The 17,485-nt window shown below is 47.3% G+C and overlaps 1 protein-coding gene across 1 annotated transcript; it reads left to right on the top strand.

Annotated features, from left to right (window-relative positions):
* Window positions 1-504: 504 nt before the first annotated feature.
* Window positions 505-16,073, top strand: LOC114485483 (protein mono-ADP-ribosyltransferase PARP12-like; the record flags this gene model as incomplete). The annotated part of the gene is made up of 6 exons (XM_028486971.2): window positions 505-874; window positions 3,780-3,876; window positions 10,550-10,622; window positions 12,317-12,447; window positions 13,324-13,475; window positions 14,692-16,073. Coding segments are annotated over 6 exons (1,146 nt in total), but the record flags the coding sequence as incomplete, so codon positions are not given.
* Between the last annotated feature and the right edge of the window lie 1,412 nt (window positions 16,074-17,485).

The following is a 17,485-nucleotide window of genomic DNA, read 5'->3' on the forward strand; positions in this document are numbered from 1 at the left end:
TGTGCTAAGGGCTCTCTGTGCCTTATTTTAATCATTTTTCCAGTTCTTTGAGGATGGGATGGTCCTATTGTATAATGACATGAGTATGATTTAAATTCTTTTGTTATTCCTGTCATAGAGTTGAGATCATTGAGGTTCAGAGAGGTTCCAATAACGTGCTGAGGTTATAGAGGAAACAGACTCGAGAGCCAGAATTCAAACTCAGTCCATTCCAAAATCTTCGATATCATGTAGGTAATGGGAAAGAGGATGAGGGATCAAAATGGATAATTGAAAAAATAGAGCTCTCCAAGAGACCAGAAAAAGACAACATCAGGGAGAACTGGACTCTGATTACAGGGTGGTGGGAACAAGGGACAGAGGAGGTAGCGTCGCTCAGGCCCTCGGTGAAGCAGCATTTGAGAATTCACCATTGACGTTTCACCTTCCTTTGAAGGGTTGTATCATCTGTCACGAGTAATTGAATGCCCCTCTCTCATCGCTCCCATGCACTGTCCGGGTTAGCGGGGTCCACGTGTACGGGCTTCCGTTTCCCGAGCAGCTTTCGGGAGGCAGTTGCGTCGGCTCCTTTTCTGTGCCTCCCTCTCCTGCCACCGCCCCGTGCCCGGCTCCTCTCCTCTGCCTCCCCCAGGACACAAACAACCACTGTGGGCACATCTGCAGGTGGTACGGACGGGCCCCAGCGTCTGTCTTCTTCTTGCCTTCACCTCGTATCTGGCTTTGCCTTCACAGGGCGTGGAGCACCCCGTGACCAGCGTCAGCAGCAGCGATCTGGAGAAGGCCTACCTGGCGTACTGTGCCGCAGGGTCTGACCCCCTGGCTGCCGCTCTGAGGTTCCAGGCAGGAAAGCACACGTACGAATTAGACTTCAAAGGTACTTCCGGAGTTCCCTGGTTGCCTAGTGGTTAGGATTCCAGGCTTTCACTGCTGTGGCCTGGGTTCAATCCCTGGTTGGGGAACTGAGATCCCGCAAGCCACTTGATCTGGCCAAAAGAAAAAAGGTACTTCCTGACCCGCTGCACTCACCCAGCAGGACCTGGTCATCTGCTGGCTTTGCCTTTTCCATTTTAACCCTGGAGAAAGTCCACACACACATTGAGAGCCAGGAAAGAGAAGGATGGGGTGATCCCTGCTCCTGAAGCACTGCCAGACTGGAAGGCGGGGATAGAGGCCTGCCAGCGGGATGGGTGGGGAGCTGCCTCGGGGGTGGGGGGATGGGAGGGGACAGGAGCCCTCCTTGTGGAGGACAGGCAGCATCAGCCTGTGGGCAGTGGAGGTTGTCCTGTAGGCCATGGGCGTCCCTGTGTCCAGGTCGCTGACACGTGTCATAGTGGTTCTGCTGTGCAACTCTGCTTTCTGTAGACACCTTCAGCACAGATGGCCGGCCAGCTAAACACGTGGTAGGCACACACTTCAGCTAAAATTGTTGGGAAGCGGACTTTCAGATGCTCTGCTCATGGTATCCTGAGTCTGGGCCTTGGCTTGTTCTGGTTGCCTTGACAGACAGGCAGATAGACAGAAACAGACCAAACACCCTTTGGTCAGGCCTTCCAGTGGCTTATTTGTGACTTTTTTTTTTTTTTTTTAAAGTTTCAGGTTTTTTGTGGCTTCTCTTAAGCCATTTTCACAGAGATTGATCAGTCCATCCCTGTTCAGTTCAGTTTTGCCTTTCAATTCACATTTTCAACTCTGAATCCCTCTGAGTTTTCAGCATTTTTCAAAGAAATTAAGTGGGCCTTCCTTTAAGCATAGTTTATTATTTTCTTTATTTTTGTGGCCCTTCTGTTTGGAGGGCAGCAAAGTGTTTTTGGTGAATTATCCTAAATCCACTGTATCTGCCTGCTTTTAGCCAGTTGGTTTTGCTTGTGGTTTGTAGCACTTGTGGTTTTACTTAAAGTAGAATCACTGCCCTCTCGATGTGCCTGTACAGAGAGCCTAAAAGTTTCTTCTACTCTACAGCGAGAACTGTTTACATACAGTCTTCAGTGTCAGCTGGGGAACACAAGTCATATGTGAGGTGGTTTGCAGTCCACAGTCTGATAAACACAAGTGCGTTAAAGGGGATGGTGAGAAGTATATGAAATAATAAGTCAGGACAGGCCTGAAGAACAAGTCTATACGCCTAGCACCCACCTGACTCCTGCTGACCATAGTTTGAAATATTTCTTTAAAGTATCTGGACAATATCAAAACAGATCAACCAGAAATGTCAGATGCAGCCTTTACCATTCTCAACATAGGCAGCACCCCCAAGGGACAGAACAGTCGAGATGAGGGTGGGGAAGAACACACGCATTGAGTTCATTGCAGAGTGCAAGAAAGAAGCATGTTTGCTGCAGACTGACTCAGGCTCACTTGGGTGGGCACAGTTCTTTTGTTTGTTTGTTGGTACATAACAGTAGCCACAGAAGCACTTTGAGGTGAGTTAACTTCTCCCTTCATAACCTGACTACTAGGTAGAGTGAAAGCAAGTCTCAGACCGCAACCTGCCACTCACATTTAGTAACTAAATATTTACGAGGAAGCAAGGACGTTTAAGAAACACGCACAACTGACTCGTTCTGTAGGATCAGGGAAGACTTGGCTCTGCCTTTTAGACTCCTCGTGAAACAGTCACTCAAGGCAAATGCCAAGACTCTAGAGGCAGAATTCTGATGTCTGTTAGCTGGTATCAGTTGGGCAGAATCCCCAAGATCAGGGCTTGTTTAGGGACTTCGCCTAGTATATCCTCTTTAAGGGCAAATTAGGGAGAAGGCCTCATGTTTACCCTGTCTAGGGGATGGTGGGGAATGGGTCTTGCATATATTTATCCAGTTCACTTATCTTGAATACCTTTTAATTTCAGCAGTAAAAGCTCATTTGAGGTTCATTGCAGTGTTAGTTAACAGACCGATAAGAAGCCCGTTTAAGCTAATTAGCAGAGTACTGGTGGGAGGTTGAGTGACGGGTAACTTAAGGGGTTGTGGTAGCCATCTCTGGATTATGGGCTCCCGATTAGAATGTGAGGACCCCCCCAGGAGTGCCCATTCGTGATGACCATGTGGGCTGTGGCATGAGGGACACACGCCTAGGTGATCACCGGGTGTACGCTGAAATGCAGTAGGGTGAGTTAGTTTTTCAAGTGAAAGAAAATTGTTTGTACTCTACTGCAGAAAATAAGACTTGACAGAGTTATCCTGGTGGGTCGGGAGATGTAGTGTAACTTAGAGGTATTGTGATTTTTCAACATGAAAGATAGTTCCCCCATTCCCCCACTGCTGCCCTCAGGAGGACTCTGAGAATCTTGGGAGTGGGGCAAGGATTTCATTTATTAAAGACAGTCCAGGTTTAAAAAAGTTGAGAAGTATTTCTGTAGGGTAAGTTTAGTCAAAGTAAGAAAAAAAACTCATAAGAGTAAAATTATTGTATTAACTCTAAATCCCACTGGCTCAAGATGTGGTAAATCAGTCTCAGGCCGGGCTGAAGCTTTTTTATATCCAAGCTGGGAAAAATTGCTGAGCAAAATAATAGTTTAAACCAGATTGGAAGGAACAATTTAAAAGCACTCATGTATAATTGATATGTCAATTACTAATCATTCATCTATTCATTAAATCCAGTCTCCTACAGATACCTATTTTCTTTTTGAATATTTGAAATGTGTAAAATTGCCTTATTTTTTTAACAGACTGATTGTGAGCTTTACATTTGGATTAGCTTTCCAGCCCATTTAATTTGTGTTTATAAAACATTGCTATCCCATATGTGTATATGGGTTTTGTTTTGTTTTTTTTCCCCAGCCTTCGTTCAGAAAAACCTGGTCTATGGCACAGTTAGAAAGGTTTGCCGGAGACCCAAATACGTATCTCCCCAGGATGTGAAGATGAAGCAGACCTGGTAGGTGGCATTTGGGGAACTTGTGCGTGTATCAGTTGTTGTGTGCTCCACTGCAGGTACAAAACCTACTCAGACTAGCTACAGCATTAAGAGGGTTAGCTGGCTTGCAGACTTATGCCCTGGCACTCTCCGTCTCTGTTTCCTGTGCCTGGCCCTCCTCTGAGTGTATTTGTACTTTCCTTCACTTAATACCAAAGTGCTGCTGTTCATTTGAGGGATCTATAAGAAGGTTGAGGCTTCATGAAACAGAAAAATCAGTGTATATTTACCACATTCAAATGAAAACATATGAAAACATAGTAGCATGTATTATAAAGTTATAAAATACAACATAAATTTATAAAAAGTAAATGTTTGGTGTATGATCATTTAATGATGATGTAGCTGCAGTTAACAAAGCATTAAATGATAAGCCAAACACAACATAAAATAAAGGAAAAAGACACCAGAAAAATCACTTAATTAGATGTTTTATCTTTAAGTTTGCCAGTGATGTTACTGAGACATCAGGTATTCTTGTGCAGATTTTTCCAGAAGCCAAAAAGTTCTTTCTTAGTTTAGACTGACTTAGAGAATGGTGAGGAAATAGTAATAATCTAACTCCTAATATTTTCTGTTTCCATCTTCAAGTGATTATATCTTTTGTTTTATAACTTGCAGGAAATCTCTTTAAATAGCTCTTTGGGTTTTTCTGTTCATTTGCGTGTATGTTTGTTAGTCAGGTTTTTTCCACTGGTAGCAAACTGGTTTTTGTTTCTAACAAAGGATTTTAGGTTCCTCTTTTTCCTCCAGTTGTGTCATGTATGAATGGCAATTCCAGTGTAGAGTCACCTGTAGCAGTTTGACTACTGACGTGCATATTCCACTAGTTGGAAAGGCTTTGAAACAGAGAAAGAATTATCTTTGTGGGTAGAGGCTTTGTGATATGTAACTATAGGGCTGCTTGTGATCTGCAAGCCAGTCTAGACTTGAAGCCAGCTCATCAGCTTGTCTTTTCAAGTGAATAATTGAGTCACAGACCTGAATTTTTGTAAATGTTGAAATACACCAAAAATTACACCAATAAAACCCCATTATTTTAGTACTTGGATATCATGGAATACCAAAAACAGGTGCTGCAGGCACTAATGGGCCAACTTCATCCCCAGGCTGGGATCCCTTATGTCACAGGCTGCCAGAAGCCACGAGGGTAGTGCCTGGCCTTCTATGCATTTAGGAGCAGGCAGGGCCCTCCTGTAGCTGACAGGGGCAAATCTGTGAGCTTTGCAAACTGATCAGACCCCTCTGAATCAGTAGTTTTAGGCTTGAGGCAAGTGTGCTAGGATTGGAGCTGGGGGAGGGGTCAGTTCTTCCCAATCCCCACGGCCACTTACTGGGGGAGGGTGGCCTGGATGGTGAGAGGTACCATGGTGCCCATTAGTTTGGGTGTGTGACAGCCCAAGCCGGGACTGTAGCCAGAGCTATAGCCAGCGCTGCTGTTAGCAGACTGCACCTTCCATCAGCCGGAGAAACCTGGCTCATTTCTGTTTCACAGAGAACTTACAGTGTTTCTGTTTCTTCTTTTAATATTTCACAGATGTATGTATGGACATATATACACTACCAAAAGTAAAATAGATAGCTACTGGGAAGCAGCCGCATAGCACAGGGAGATCAGCTCGGTAGTTTGCCTAGAGGGGTGGGATAGGGAGGGTGGGAGGGAGGGAGACACAAGAGGGAAGAGATATGGAAACATACGTAGTTATAAAGCAGAAACTAACACACCATTGTAAAGCAATTATACGCCAATAAAGATGTTAAAAAAAGAAAGATTTCACAGATGGACTTCAGTGGTTGTGTTTGTGGAGCATGGCAGGGTCATTTAAAGAAGGTAGAGGGAAAAGGTATTATCAATCCAAGCAAATAGAGTACTTGTGAGTCTAACAAAGTAACCTCCTGGGGTTTCCGCTCCCTGTTTCCTTCGAAGCCAAGTGTGCCTTCCTTCCTCCCTTTCTTATTAAAATTTATTTTTGGCTATGTGTAAAACATGATTTAAAAGTCAAAACTATATGAAAAGATGTACTCAGTAGTCAGTATTCTCACTGTTATCTCCACACTGTTTCTATGATGGGCAACCATTTTCATCAGTTTCTGGTTTATCTTTCTGTGTTTATTTTTGCAAAAATGAGCAAATGCATATACAAAAGTATCTTATTATTTTCCTTTCCTTGCATAAAAGGTAACATTCTATATATACTATTCTGTACCTTTTGTTTTTCACTTAAAAATAGATCATTACTAGATTTATTGTGATCATTTCACAGTATATACAAATATTGAAAAAAAAAATTACTCCCTTTCAGTTCATTGAAGTCTTCTAAATTCTGTTTCTGTCTTCACAGTTCTCCATCATTTGCATGTACCATAGTTTAATCTGTCCCCTTTTGAGGGATGTTTTTGCCTTTTTTCAATCTTTTGCTGTTACAAGTATGATACCACAAAGGATGTCTGGTGTATGTGCTATTTCATTTGTGGAGGTGGGTCCTCAGGTTAGAGTCCTAGAAGGTAAATGCAAGTTCCTCTTTGTGGGGTGGAACTGTTATGCACTCACCCCAGAATGTGTGAGGTGCCTGCTTCCCTCCCCCTTGCCAACAGAGGGAGTCATCAAGCTCTTGGATTTTTGCTGTTCTCATAGGTGGGAAAGGGTGTTTCAGTGTATTTAATGTACTTTCTCTTATGGGTGAGGTTTAATATTTTTTCCTACATGTAAGGGCCATTTGCCTTTCTTTTTCAGTGGACTGTTCGTCTTTTGGTCCATTCTTCTCTCAATATTTTGGTATTTTTCTTAAACATTAAGAGTCTTCTATCTAATGGGGAGATCAGCCCTTGGTTTGTTATATAAATAAATTGCAATGTGTTTTCTTCATTTGTTGTTTGCCTTTTGGCTTTGTCTATGAAGTATTTTACCATGCAGAAATATTTATTATTTAGTTAAATGTTTCATTCTCTCCTGTGGAGTGCTTCTGGATTTAGTTTTGGTTAACTATGAGTGATACTTCTGGATGTCATTTTTTAGTCTCTCCCTATCCAGAGCCTACCCTAGATGCAGTTTAGAAAAACTTATCTGTCTCCTTTCTGAGACTGGATCTCTTTTGTTGTCACTCTACGTAGTTTTCAGGGGACCACGGCAGACACCACGTCAGAAATGAGTGGTTATTTTGGTTAAATTCAGAGTAAGATATGAGGGATTCAGGATCTCCCTGCTCTGTCACGCACATTGGTGCAGTGAAGTGCGTTGTGCTTCCCTCTAACTTACGTGATGGTAGCTGGTGGTCATGACTCCAGCAAGCGAGTCTTCTTGGGCCTCTGTGGCCACCTGGGACTCATGTGTGGGTCACTTTTAGAAACAAATCGTCTATTTACATAATTAATGGGGTCACAATATGATCTCCATATTCAGAAGTTTAAGGATTGAAATGGCATTTACACATCAGGTATCTGGTTTATTAGTTCATTACTGTCCTTTCATCCTCCATGAAGTTTTTTTCATATGATTGTCTTATTTTTTTCTTACCTTCTTTTTGATATATTTTGTCATTTAATTTATTCCTCTCTACTAGTTTGGAAGTTATACACTCTTATTACTGTTTTTTTTTTTAAGGCCACTCTAGAAATTACAACATGAGTTTTTCACTTAGGTATAAGTCAGTCAATATCTTTGCTGTCCTACCAGCTAACACAGATCCTTCATATACTTTATTCCATTTACCTTCCTCTGGACTTGCTATTTTTTAACTTCATGAGATACTGCTTTTTTACACTATGACTGTTTCATTAAATTTACTCCCACTTATACCATTTTCTCTGTCTTTTCAAATTTCCTTAGATGAAGCTCTATTGGGGAAAAAAAATCTGCTTTTCTTTGCCTGAATACGTCTTTATTTTGCCCTCAATCTTAGGGATATTTTCACTGGGTGTAGACATTTTACTTGTAGTTATTTTCTTTTGAAACATTGAAGATATCACTCCACTGTGCTTTGGTTTCCATTGCTGCTTTTGAGAAATCAGCTGTTGGTCTAACTGATGCTTTCTTCCAGAATCACTTTTTTTCCCCTTCTGGCTGCTTTTAAGATTTTCTGTTTGTCTTTGTATTATGCACTCTCACTGTGGTGTGTCTGGGTATGTGTTTTTATTTGTCCTGTTTGAGATCCTTTCTGCTTCTTAAGTCTGTAGGTTGGTATGTCTCATTAGTTCTATTTGAAAATTGCCTCCATGCTGTTGTAGCTACTCTCTTTTTGGAGGTTCAGTTTGGCTCTCACCAGATTCAAGCCTTCTCACTCTGCTCTCCATGTCTTGGCTTCTTCCCTGCCTTGTTTGTCTCCTTCCTGCTCTGCGCCACATTCTGAATAATTTCACTGCCCCTACCTTTCAGCTTGCTCACCCTCTCTTTAGGTCATCTCATTTGCTAGTAAGCCTGTCCATTGAACTTCTTCTTCAGGGATTGTATTTTCATTTCTACAAGTTCTGTTTGTTTTTTTCTTTTCAGATCCTCCAGGTCTTTTTACAGTTTTCTGTTCCTTGCATATGATTTTTTAAATAGATCTTTATTGGAATATAATTGCTTCACAATACTGTGTTAGTTTCTGTTGTACGACGAAGTGAATCAGTCATAATGCATACATATATCCCCATATCCCCTCCCTATTGAGGCTCCCTCCCACCCTCCCTATCCCATGTCTCTAGGTCATCGCAAAGCACTGAACTGATCTCCCTGTGCTATGCTGCTGCTTCCCACTAGCTAATTATTTTGCATTCGGTAGTGTATGTATATTGATGCTACTCTCACTTTGCCCCAGCTTCCCCCTCCTCCCCCATGTCCTCAAGTCCATTCTCTATGTCTACGTCTTTATTCCTGCCCTGCCACTAGATTCATCCGTACCATTCTTTTTTTTTTTAGATTCCATATATATGTGTTAACATTTGGTATTTGTTTTTCTTTTTCTGACTGACTTCACCTTGCATATGTTTTTAAAGTTTGTCTTTTATTTCTTTAAACATAGAAAGAATAGTTGTTTTATAATCTGCCTGGTAATTTCAGCATCTTAAGTCTTCATGGGTCAGTTTCTGGTTGATTCTTGCTTGTGGGACCTTTTTTTTAGTTATTTTTAAACTGTGCCATTTTCCTAGGAAAGTTATTTGTGGGAGTTCTTTGAGGCTTAGGATGAAGGTACATGTCTCATGCCAGCAGAAACAGAAGGTAGATCTATTGTAGGAAGAACAGCATTCTGAAACTGAATAGGAATGATTTGGAGTTAGAGTTTCACAGTCCTTATTTCTAAATCCTTTGGGCCATGTGTTTTTTAGAAATCAGTTTTTATTTTTATTTCATTATTAGAAAGAGCATGTGCTGCTTTGTATTATGTGATACATGCAATTAAATATGCTAATATTTTTTTGCAGTAAAAATATGCATAGTCACTGTAAGAAGGAAATATATATAGACCACAAGTAGCCTTTTAGCAGTTCAAGTCAAATTTCTACTGCCAAATGAATTTTGACATCAATTTTATGTTTTTGTTTGTTTGTTTGTTTTTGCGGCACAGGGGCCTCTCACTGTTGTGGCCTCTCCCGTTGCAGAGCACAGGCTCCGGACGCGCAGGCTCAGTGGCCATGGCTCACGGGCCTAGCCGCTCCACGGCATGTGGGATCTTCCCAGACCGGGGCACGAACCCGTGTCCCCTGCATCGGCAGGCAGTATCTCAACCACTGCGCCACCAGGGAAGCCCAATTTTATGTTTTAAAAAATGTTTTATATGCCAGTTATATGTCATTGAGGCTGTTGTTTTTAATTAATTTGTTTTTTTCTTGGAGTATAGTTGATTTACAAGGTTGTGTTAGTTTCATTGAGGCTGTTGGGTTTTTAAAAATTTTTTTATCATTGTGTTCTGAATTCACAGAATTTTAAATTTATTTTTTATTTTATTTATTTTTGGCTGCATTGGGTCTTCGCTGTGCGTGGGCTTTCTCTAGTTGCGGCGAGCAGGGCTACTCTGTTCAGGTGCGCAGGCTTCTCATTGCGGTGGCTTCTCTTTTCATGGAGCGCAGGCTCTAGGCACACGGGCTTCAGTAGTTGTGGCACGCAGGCTCAGTAGTTGTGGTGCGCGGGCTTCAGTAGTTGTGGCTTGTGGGCTCTAGGGCGCAGGCTCAGTAGTTGTGGTACACGGGCTTAGTTGCTCTGCGGCATGTGCGATCTTCCCAGACCAGGGCTCGAACGTGTGTCCCCTGCATTGGCAGGTGGATTCTTAACCACTGTGTCACCAGGGAAGTCCCGTTGAGGCTGTTTTTAATGAAAGTTTCAGGGCTCTTTGAATTTCAGAATCATGGATGAGGGTTTGGGTGTGCTGCTTTAGTCATATGCTCTGTCCCTTGTGTGTTGGAGTTGGGATGCACGTGAGAAGTGGATCCCTCGCACCTGATTGGTTTTGGGTTTGGTTTTGGTTTTGACCACATCGGCAAAGATGGAATGCTGTCATGTGGTGGAGAGTGTGGTTATGTGCTTCCTCGCCTCCTCCCTGCTTTTACAGAACGGTACGCTGACGCTCAAGACTGATGGCCTCGGCTGCTGGAGGCACCTCTGGGAAACGTACTTACGTCTAAGAACAAACTAAGTGTTTCTTTTTACATTTTGTAACAGCGTCAATTCCCAAGGCCTAAAGAGCATCCCTGAGCATTGGGACCACTTGGCCCTGCCGGACACCGGCTTTAAGGTATGAGACTGGCACTGCCCCAGGCTGGGAAGGAGGGTGTCCTTAGACACAGGTGAGTGTGAGTGGACCACGCTGTGTCCTCCACCGCTGAGAGGTGCGTGCGAGGTTTGGTTTCTTTCAGATCTTGGGGATTTTACGGCTAGATGACTACCCAGGAGGTGGCCATGGCTTGAGGGGAGAGGATGTATGGTGGAGGGAGGTTGACGAACTGGAGATTTTCTAGGAGGGGCATAAATAAGGATCCTGCTTAAGAGCTGCTTAGCTAATAAAAGTTTTACTAAGCAAGAAAAGGGAAAGAAGCCAGCAGAAGGTTTGGTGTGATGAGGACCATCTAGAAGGGGAGTTGCTGTTGGGAGGTGCTAGGAACTTACTAGAAGATGAGAGAAGGAACAGTCTGTTCAGCGAGTTGCAGTGGGCGCCACGCTGAGTTGAGCAGAGAGCTCAGGCCGGTGTCCGATGACGCCCCATGTACCTGGAGCACTCTGACTGGCCTCTGACCTGGCAAGCACTGTGCAGACAGTACTCGGCCATCAGGGGACCAGGCGACTGTATTTCAGGGATCAAGGAAGGTGTCACCAGGTCCACACCTAATGGTGGCTGGCGCTTACACAGGCAGAGGGTGGGGAAGGACACACCAGTTGATGGGAACTGGCTGGGGAAGGAACCCAAGTCAGGACACGGAGTGTCTCGGGTGGAGGGCGTGCATAGGCGGAGGCTGGGGGACAGGAGAGGGAGGTCAGGGCCGAGCTGTGGAGTGCCCTGGTCAGGGGGCCGAGGTGCGGGCCATGATAGGTGCGGGAGTCCTTGCCAGGCTCCAGGCTGGGAGGGCAGGGCTTGAGGGAGGAGAGGGTTTGGTGGCATCTAGTGAGATGGGAGCAAGGAAACCAAAGTCAGATTTTGGGTTGCAGAGACCCATGGATGTTTACACAGAGTACTGATCATTTAGGGTCTTTGGGGGCTGAGGTGGTTATTATACAGCTGCACTCGGTGGGGGAGGACGGTGATCCCAGGTCAGGCTGTCACTGGGCCAAGCCTCGTGGAGCCAGGAACAGGGAGGCTGCTTGGGGTCTAGGCTGCAAGGGCAGGGATTTGTGGCTTGTCACTCTGTGAGACAGTTGGGGGCTGCGAGTCAGGGGCCCCTCTGGGCTCATCAGGAGTGTTGCTTCCCAGAGCCAGACACTAAGGGAAGGGCGGGCTCAGCTGGGAGGGAGGGGCGCCCGTGGGTCTTGCTGAGCTCCTGGGCTGCTGTGTGCCGTCTGCCAGCCTGGCCTCTCGCTCAGCGCTCTCCGTGTGTGGGGCTCACGTAGCATTGCTGCCTGTGGCAGGGTTTGCCTCCTCTCTGCCAGATGTGTGTGTTCCACATCTGTTGGCACCAGCTCCGTGGTCTTGTCGACTCTGTAGTCGGCCCTGTGTGGGGTCAGAAGAAGAACCAGGAGTGTGCTGGGGGCAGCCAGAGTGGTACTCACATAGCATTGCCTGCCTGTCCTTTAGGCTGGCTTCACAGTGGAGAGGAGAGAAGTGACCACAAATAGCATGCATCCGGAGCCTGGAGAGACTGCCCCTTGAAGTAAAGGGGAGCATGGTAGACGCCGTCTGGGTTTGCCTGTGGTTCTGGCATTTCATGAGCAGCCTTGGGAAGAGATGTATATTCTACACTTCGATGATAACAGAGTAAAAATATTTGGCCCTTACAGAGGATCGCCCTCCCTTCGTCCTCAGAGGAGTTTCAAAAGGTCTGGAACCTCTTCACCCATACGATGCCTCTCTACTACGTTCAGAAGATTGAACGGGTCCAGAACGTGGCCCTCTGGGAAGTCTACCAGTGGTGCGTTGGGGGCTCGCTCTTGGGCTGGTGCCTCTGTCCCCGCAGCCAGCTGCTTACCAGACATGCCCTGGGCTGCAGGGACAATCCGAGATAGCAGCCACTGTTTGTCCAGTGCTGCTGGGATCAGGAGCTGTGTCCCTGTCCTGTCCACCTCCTCATCTGTACAAGCTCAGTGCTGGTATGTTCCTCCAGGGAGATGGGAGGCTGCGGCTTCCCTAGAGACACAGCTGGCTCCTGCACTAGTGCCCTCGGCCTCCCTGAAGACCAACAGGGGACGGGTCCGAATAAGCCACCCACACCCTGGGGAGTGTAAAGCTGCTGTCCTGGCAGCCAGAGAGCAGGGGCCTCCTTCTTGTGCCTGAGGACTGGCATGTTCTCAGGCACTTGTTTGTGTGGGGAGGAGCCCACAGCAGGTCACCGCAGTGGGCCTGGGCTCCTGCCGACCTTCCCCACAAGAGGTTGGAGCAGTGTAATCTGAACTCTGGCTCCGGTGACGAGATCAAGGTAACTTACAGGAGAGGGAGAAGGAGGCCCCCCTCCCACCCCCAGCCAGCATCTTCCAGCTCCCCTGGCTAAGCTCCAGGCGGAAGCAGGGTGGTGGGACGAAGCACACTTGCCTTCCAAGGGCTGGTCTGTCTGCTTTGGGGCTTCATGGAGCAGTGCAGGCCTGGGGCCCTGGAGGGAAGCCTTCCCGCTGCTCTCAGCCAGGCCCTTCTCTCGCCTTTTCTGGCCCCTGGCCCCCTGGCTGGAGTCTCCTGGACCCGTGGCTCCTGGTCTCGTGACACATCTAATACAATGTGTTTCTTGGGCCGGGTGGCCTGTGTTTGGTGGCAGGCGCGCTCTGCCGCCAGCGCACGTTCACTCCCGTGATTCTAGGCAGAAGGAGCAGATGCAGAAGAGAAACGGTGGCAAGACAGTGGATGAGAGGCAGCTGTTCCACGGCACCAGCACCGGTTTCATTGACGCCATCTGCCAGCAGAACTTTGACTGGCGGGTCAGCGGTCTGCATGGTACTTCCTACGGCAGGGGTAAGTGTGAGGCGGCCTCTGCTGGCAGAACCCTCTTTGCGTCGCTGTCCAGGGCTCGGAAACCACTTTAAAGCAAATGGATGGAGGGCGTGGCGGGAACCAGCATGAGCTGAGCCGGCGGTTCAGACCCAGCGAGCACTGGCCAGGGTGCGGGGTGCCCAGTCGGCGGCACCTCACTCTCATTCCCCTGTGTGCAGCCCTGGGCCCGAGCCAGGGTTTGAGCAGGGCTGGCCCTGCTTAGGCTGTGGTTTGGCTTCACTGGGAAATAGGGCTGCATCCCTGTGGGACCCTTCCCAGCCCTGAGTCAGGTCCCCACCTGCCTGTGCTGTTTCCTTAGAGTAGAAATCTGAATGCTCAGATACGCTCGTGTAAATATGTCATTCTTACTATAATGTGAGTTCCCCGTTTTCCTGTCTCTTAGTTATTTTTAAACTTTGAAAATAATTTCAAACTCACAGGAAAGGTGCAAGAATAATATCCCACGTGAATTTTACCTAGTTCATCAGCTTTAACACTTTTCACATTGGCTTTATCACCCCTTCCCTTATTTCTGAACCATTTGGGAGTAGGCGGCATACATCATACCCCTTCACCCCGTAACACCTCCTAAGAACAGGAACATTCTCTTCTGTAACCACAACACGGTTACTAGATGGAGAGAATCTCGTAGTGGTGTGGTCTGCAGTCAGCAGCCCCTCTGCCTAGTCCATCCGTTAGCTTCCGTCCTGCGTGCTGACGGCTGCGGGGTCGAGGTGCACAAGAGCCAGTGGTGGGCTGTGAACCTGAATGTGTAGGCGCAGCTTCCAGCTCAGGCCCCCATTCGACAGGGCTCATGAGTCCGTACATTGGGCTGCCGGTATCTGCGCTGTGTTCCGTGTGTGGGGTCTTAGCCACGTTCCACACCAGCCCTGGGAGGTCGGGCCCGACAGCCCCGTTTTATGGCTCAGGAAATGGAGGTTCTGGGCGGGGGATGGGGGCTCAGTAACGAGGTGTCCAGAGACGTTTAGGATTTGAGTGACAGATCCTGACTTGAAAGGAGTTTTCTGTCTCAGAGTTCGGTGACCCCTCTGATGCTCCTTACAAGGGAAAAGCTGGAAAGACGGGAGCAGAGGGAGGGCAGGGGCCACTGGCCTCGCCAGGGTTGCAGGACGCCGGCGTGCCTCTTCCGGCCGTGGGCTGTCCCCCGGTGCCCAGCCCAGCCCTGGTGTCCTTGCAGGGAGCTACTTTGCCCGGGATGCCGCGTATTCCCACCACTACAGCAAAACTGACACCAAGTCCCACACGATGTTCCTGGCTCGGGTGCTGGTGGGCGAATTCATCCGAGGCAACGCCAACTTTGTCCGCCCCCCGGCCAAGGAGGGCCAGGGCAACGTCTTGTACGACAGCTGCGTGAACCGCGTGTCTGACCCCTCCATTTTCGTGGTCTTTGAGAAGCACCAGGCCTACCCGGAGTACATCATCCAGTACACTGACTCCCCCGGGCCCACTGCCGCCGCCACCAACCTGCTGTCCTTGGCGTCCTTCAGTGTTCGGCAGTGAGCGCCCCGACGGTTGTATGCCTTTCTGGCTGATCTTACTTGAAATAGCTATTAGGGAAAGTTGGGGGTTTTTTTAAACAAAAAACTTTTAATGAACTGTTCATTTAACATTGACTTTTTGATGAAGTTACATTCTTAATCTCTGGCTGATAATATTTTCACTTTTAAGTCACTTTTGGACTAGCCAGTAGTGATTGTAGGTGAACCCATTATTGCTTTTTACTCAGGTGTTAAAGTTTTATTTTTTACTCTTTGTTGACTTTGCTGCAGATTGGCACCAGGCACAGAGTTTCCAGACACTATTTTATAGATTGGTTTTACTTTTCAAGAGTTTCTGTCTCTTCAGTGGTTTGGTTTTTCAGGGTCTTGGTGGCACCTGGTTTTGTTTTTGTCCGAATGACACAGCAGCCATTGGTGCAGGATATCCTGGGTTGTGGGCCTGGTGAGGCCCAGTCATTGTGTCCATTGCTGTGTCTCTAATCTAGGCAGCTCTTCTGCTGCTTCTCCTGGGCTTCCAGCCTTGAAATTGGCCCATGTATCACGTTGTTAGGACCGTGGCTACTGTGTGGTGTCACTGAGTTCCTGTCGGTCTCCCTTAGTCCTGGCAGCAGTCACCGTCACCCAGGAAGTGCACTCACCCTGGCAGGTGACTCTGCGCCAAGCACCCTGTGAATAAGGGTTTCATGTCCCCATGAGATCTGAATACCTGTGCTGCAGCGTCATAGCAGAGTCTGAGAATAAAAGAATATTTATCTGACGTGGGTGATGGCTGCAGCTCATTCTTCAGTGTCTGTTTATTGAGTGCCTACAGTGTACAGGCACCTTTCCGGGGGTCGGGATATAACAGAGCCCCCGTTACTGGCCTCGAGGAAGCTGTGTGTGGATTTATCATGCAGCCAATGAAGCTGAAGGTTCATGGCCCCTCATTTGTTGGGACCCGTTCCACAGCCCGAGGAGGGACCCCTGCTATATGGCTGTGTGATCATACGTTTTGGTTAAATTTGCAAGTTACATATTTGTTTTTTTTCTTTCCCTCAACTCAGCTTTCAAGCCCCACAAAACCCAGATCCACTATTGTGCACTGTGATGTGGACACGGAGCAGGTGGTGTGTTCTGTGTCCTCCACACACAGTGGTTGGTGGGGGTCTCTGCTGGGCGGTGGAGGGGCCGGCAGGATGGCTCCACCTCATAAGGCCATCTGCCTCCTCCTGGATGGCTGGTCCCGTTGGCCTCAGGTTCAGTCCTCAGCAAGGTGTCCTCTCCTCGCCTGCACCCTTCCTTCCCATTCCCCAGCCTCCTGATACGGTGTGTCCAGTCTCCACATGATGCCTCTGCCTGTAGTTCTCAGATGCAAGGCTGCTGGAGCTGGGTAGTGGGAAGCAGCAGGAGTGGTCCCTCTGGGAGTGTGGGCGAGGAGAGTGGCAAGGGGGAACCTGGGGCGGGGGATGATCAGACGCTCCGGGGAAGTCGGCTGCACTCGAGGACTGCGAGGGCTCTGCACTTGCTCACCTTTGAGAAAGCACATTGGCAAATACCTGGACTGGACATTCGAGAAAGGGATGGGGTGCATGTAGCTCGGTTGTGGGTGGGAGCATGGGCCAGCTGTTCCTGTGGGCACCGGAGGGGGTGGGCATTGTGATGGGAAGAAGTCAAAAAGACCTCTCAGAATTTTCATGCAAAGAGGTAGTAGGATCCAGAGCAAACGTGTGTGTGTGAGTGTGAGTGTGTGAGTGATTGACAACAGAGTCATGAGGCTGGCCTCTTTTATATTCTGAGAAGGGAGTCTCCAGGGGAGTGCTCTGGGGAAGCATGGCGTGCTGGACACAGGGAGGACAAACAGAAGCAGCGCTTGCAGCAGTGGGTACTCGCAGCAGTGGGTACTCACAGCAGTGGGTATGGGAGACCTCTTCTCCCAGGTCTCCTGCAACAGCCTGCACTTTGTAAAGGTGGCTCAGCCTGGCTACCCCAGCCTTGCTTGCAGGTTCCTGCTCTGTTATTTATACAACATCAGCCCCTTAACGCTGTTCAGATGTTAAGTAGAGGAAGGTGCTGCGACCTGGGTCAGCAGCCTTGTTTTACAGATGAGGAAACAGGCACAGAGGTGGAAAGAGCAGCAGCCATGATCACAGGCTGCTGGTGGCAGATCTGGGATTCAGTTTGCAAGTTCTTTGTTGCATTTGAACTTCTCAGCAACACAATCATTACTTTTACTAAACTTCACCTCTGTATTTGATCAAAATTAAGATAGGATGTTCTTTAAAAGAAAAAGTACACTTCAGCCTCTGTCACTTTTCTGCGCGTTAAACTTATAAAGTTAGTAGTACCCTACCTAGGAAAATTGAGGCATGATAAAGCATTTGAACCACCTTTGAAGTTGAGCTGATGAATGTTATTCTCTAAGTTAAATGAACCAATCGCTGAAAAGAGCCCCGAGCTGGGGCCGTCAGGACCACTCACCTGAGCATCCATGTG

This window comes from Physeter macrocephalus, unplaced genomic scaffold (genome assembly GCF_002837175.3).
Source record: "Physeter macrocephalus isolate SW-GA unplaced genomic scaffold, ASM283717v5 random_1339, whole genome shotgun sequence".
In the NCBI taxonomy this organism is placed as follows: Eukaryota; Metazoa; Chordata; class Mammalia; order Artiodactyla; family Physeteridae; genus Physeter; species Physeter macrocephalus.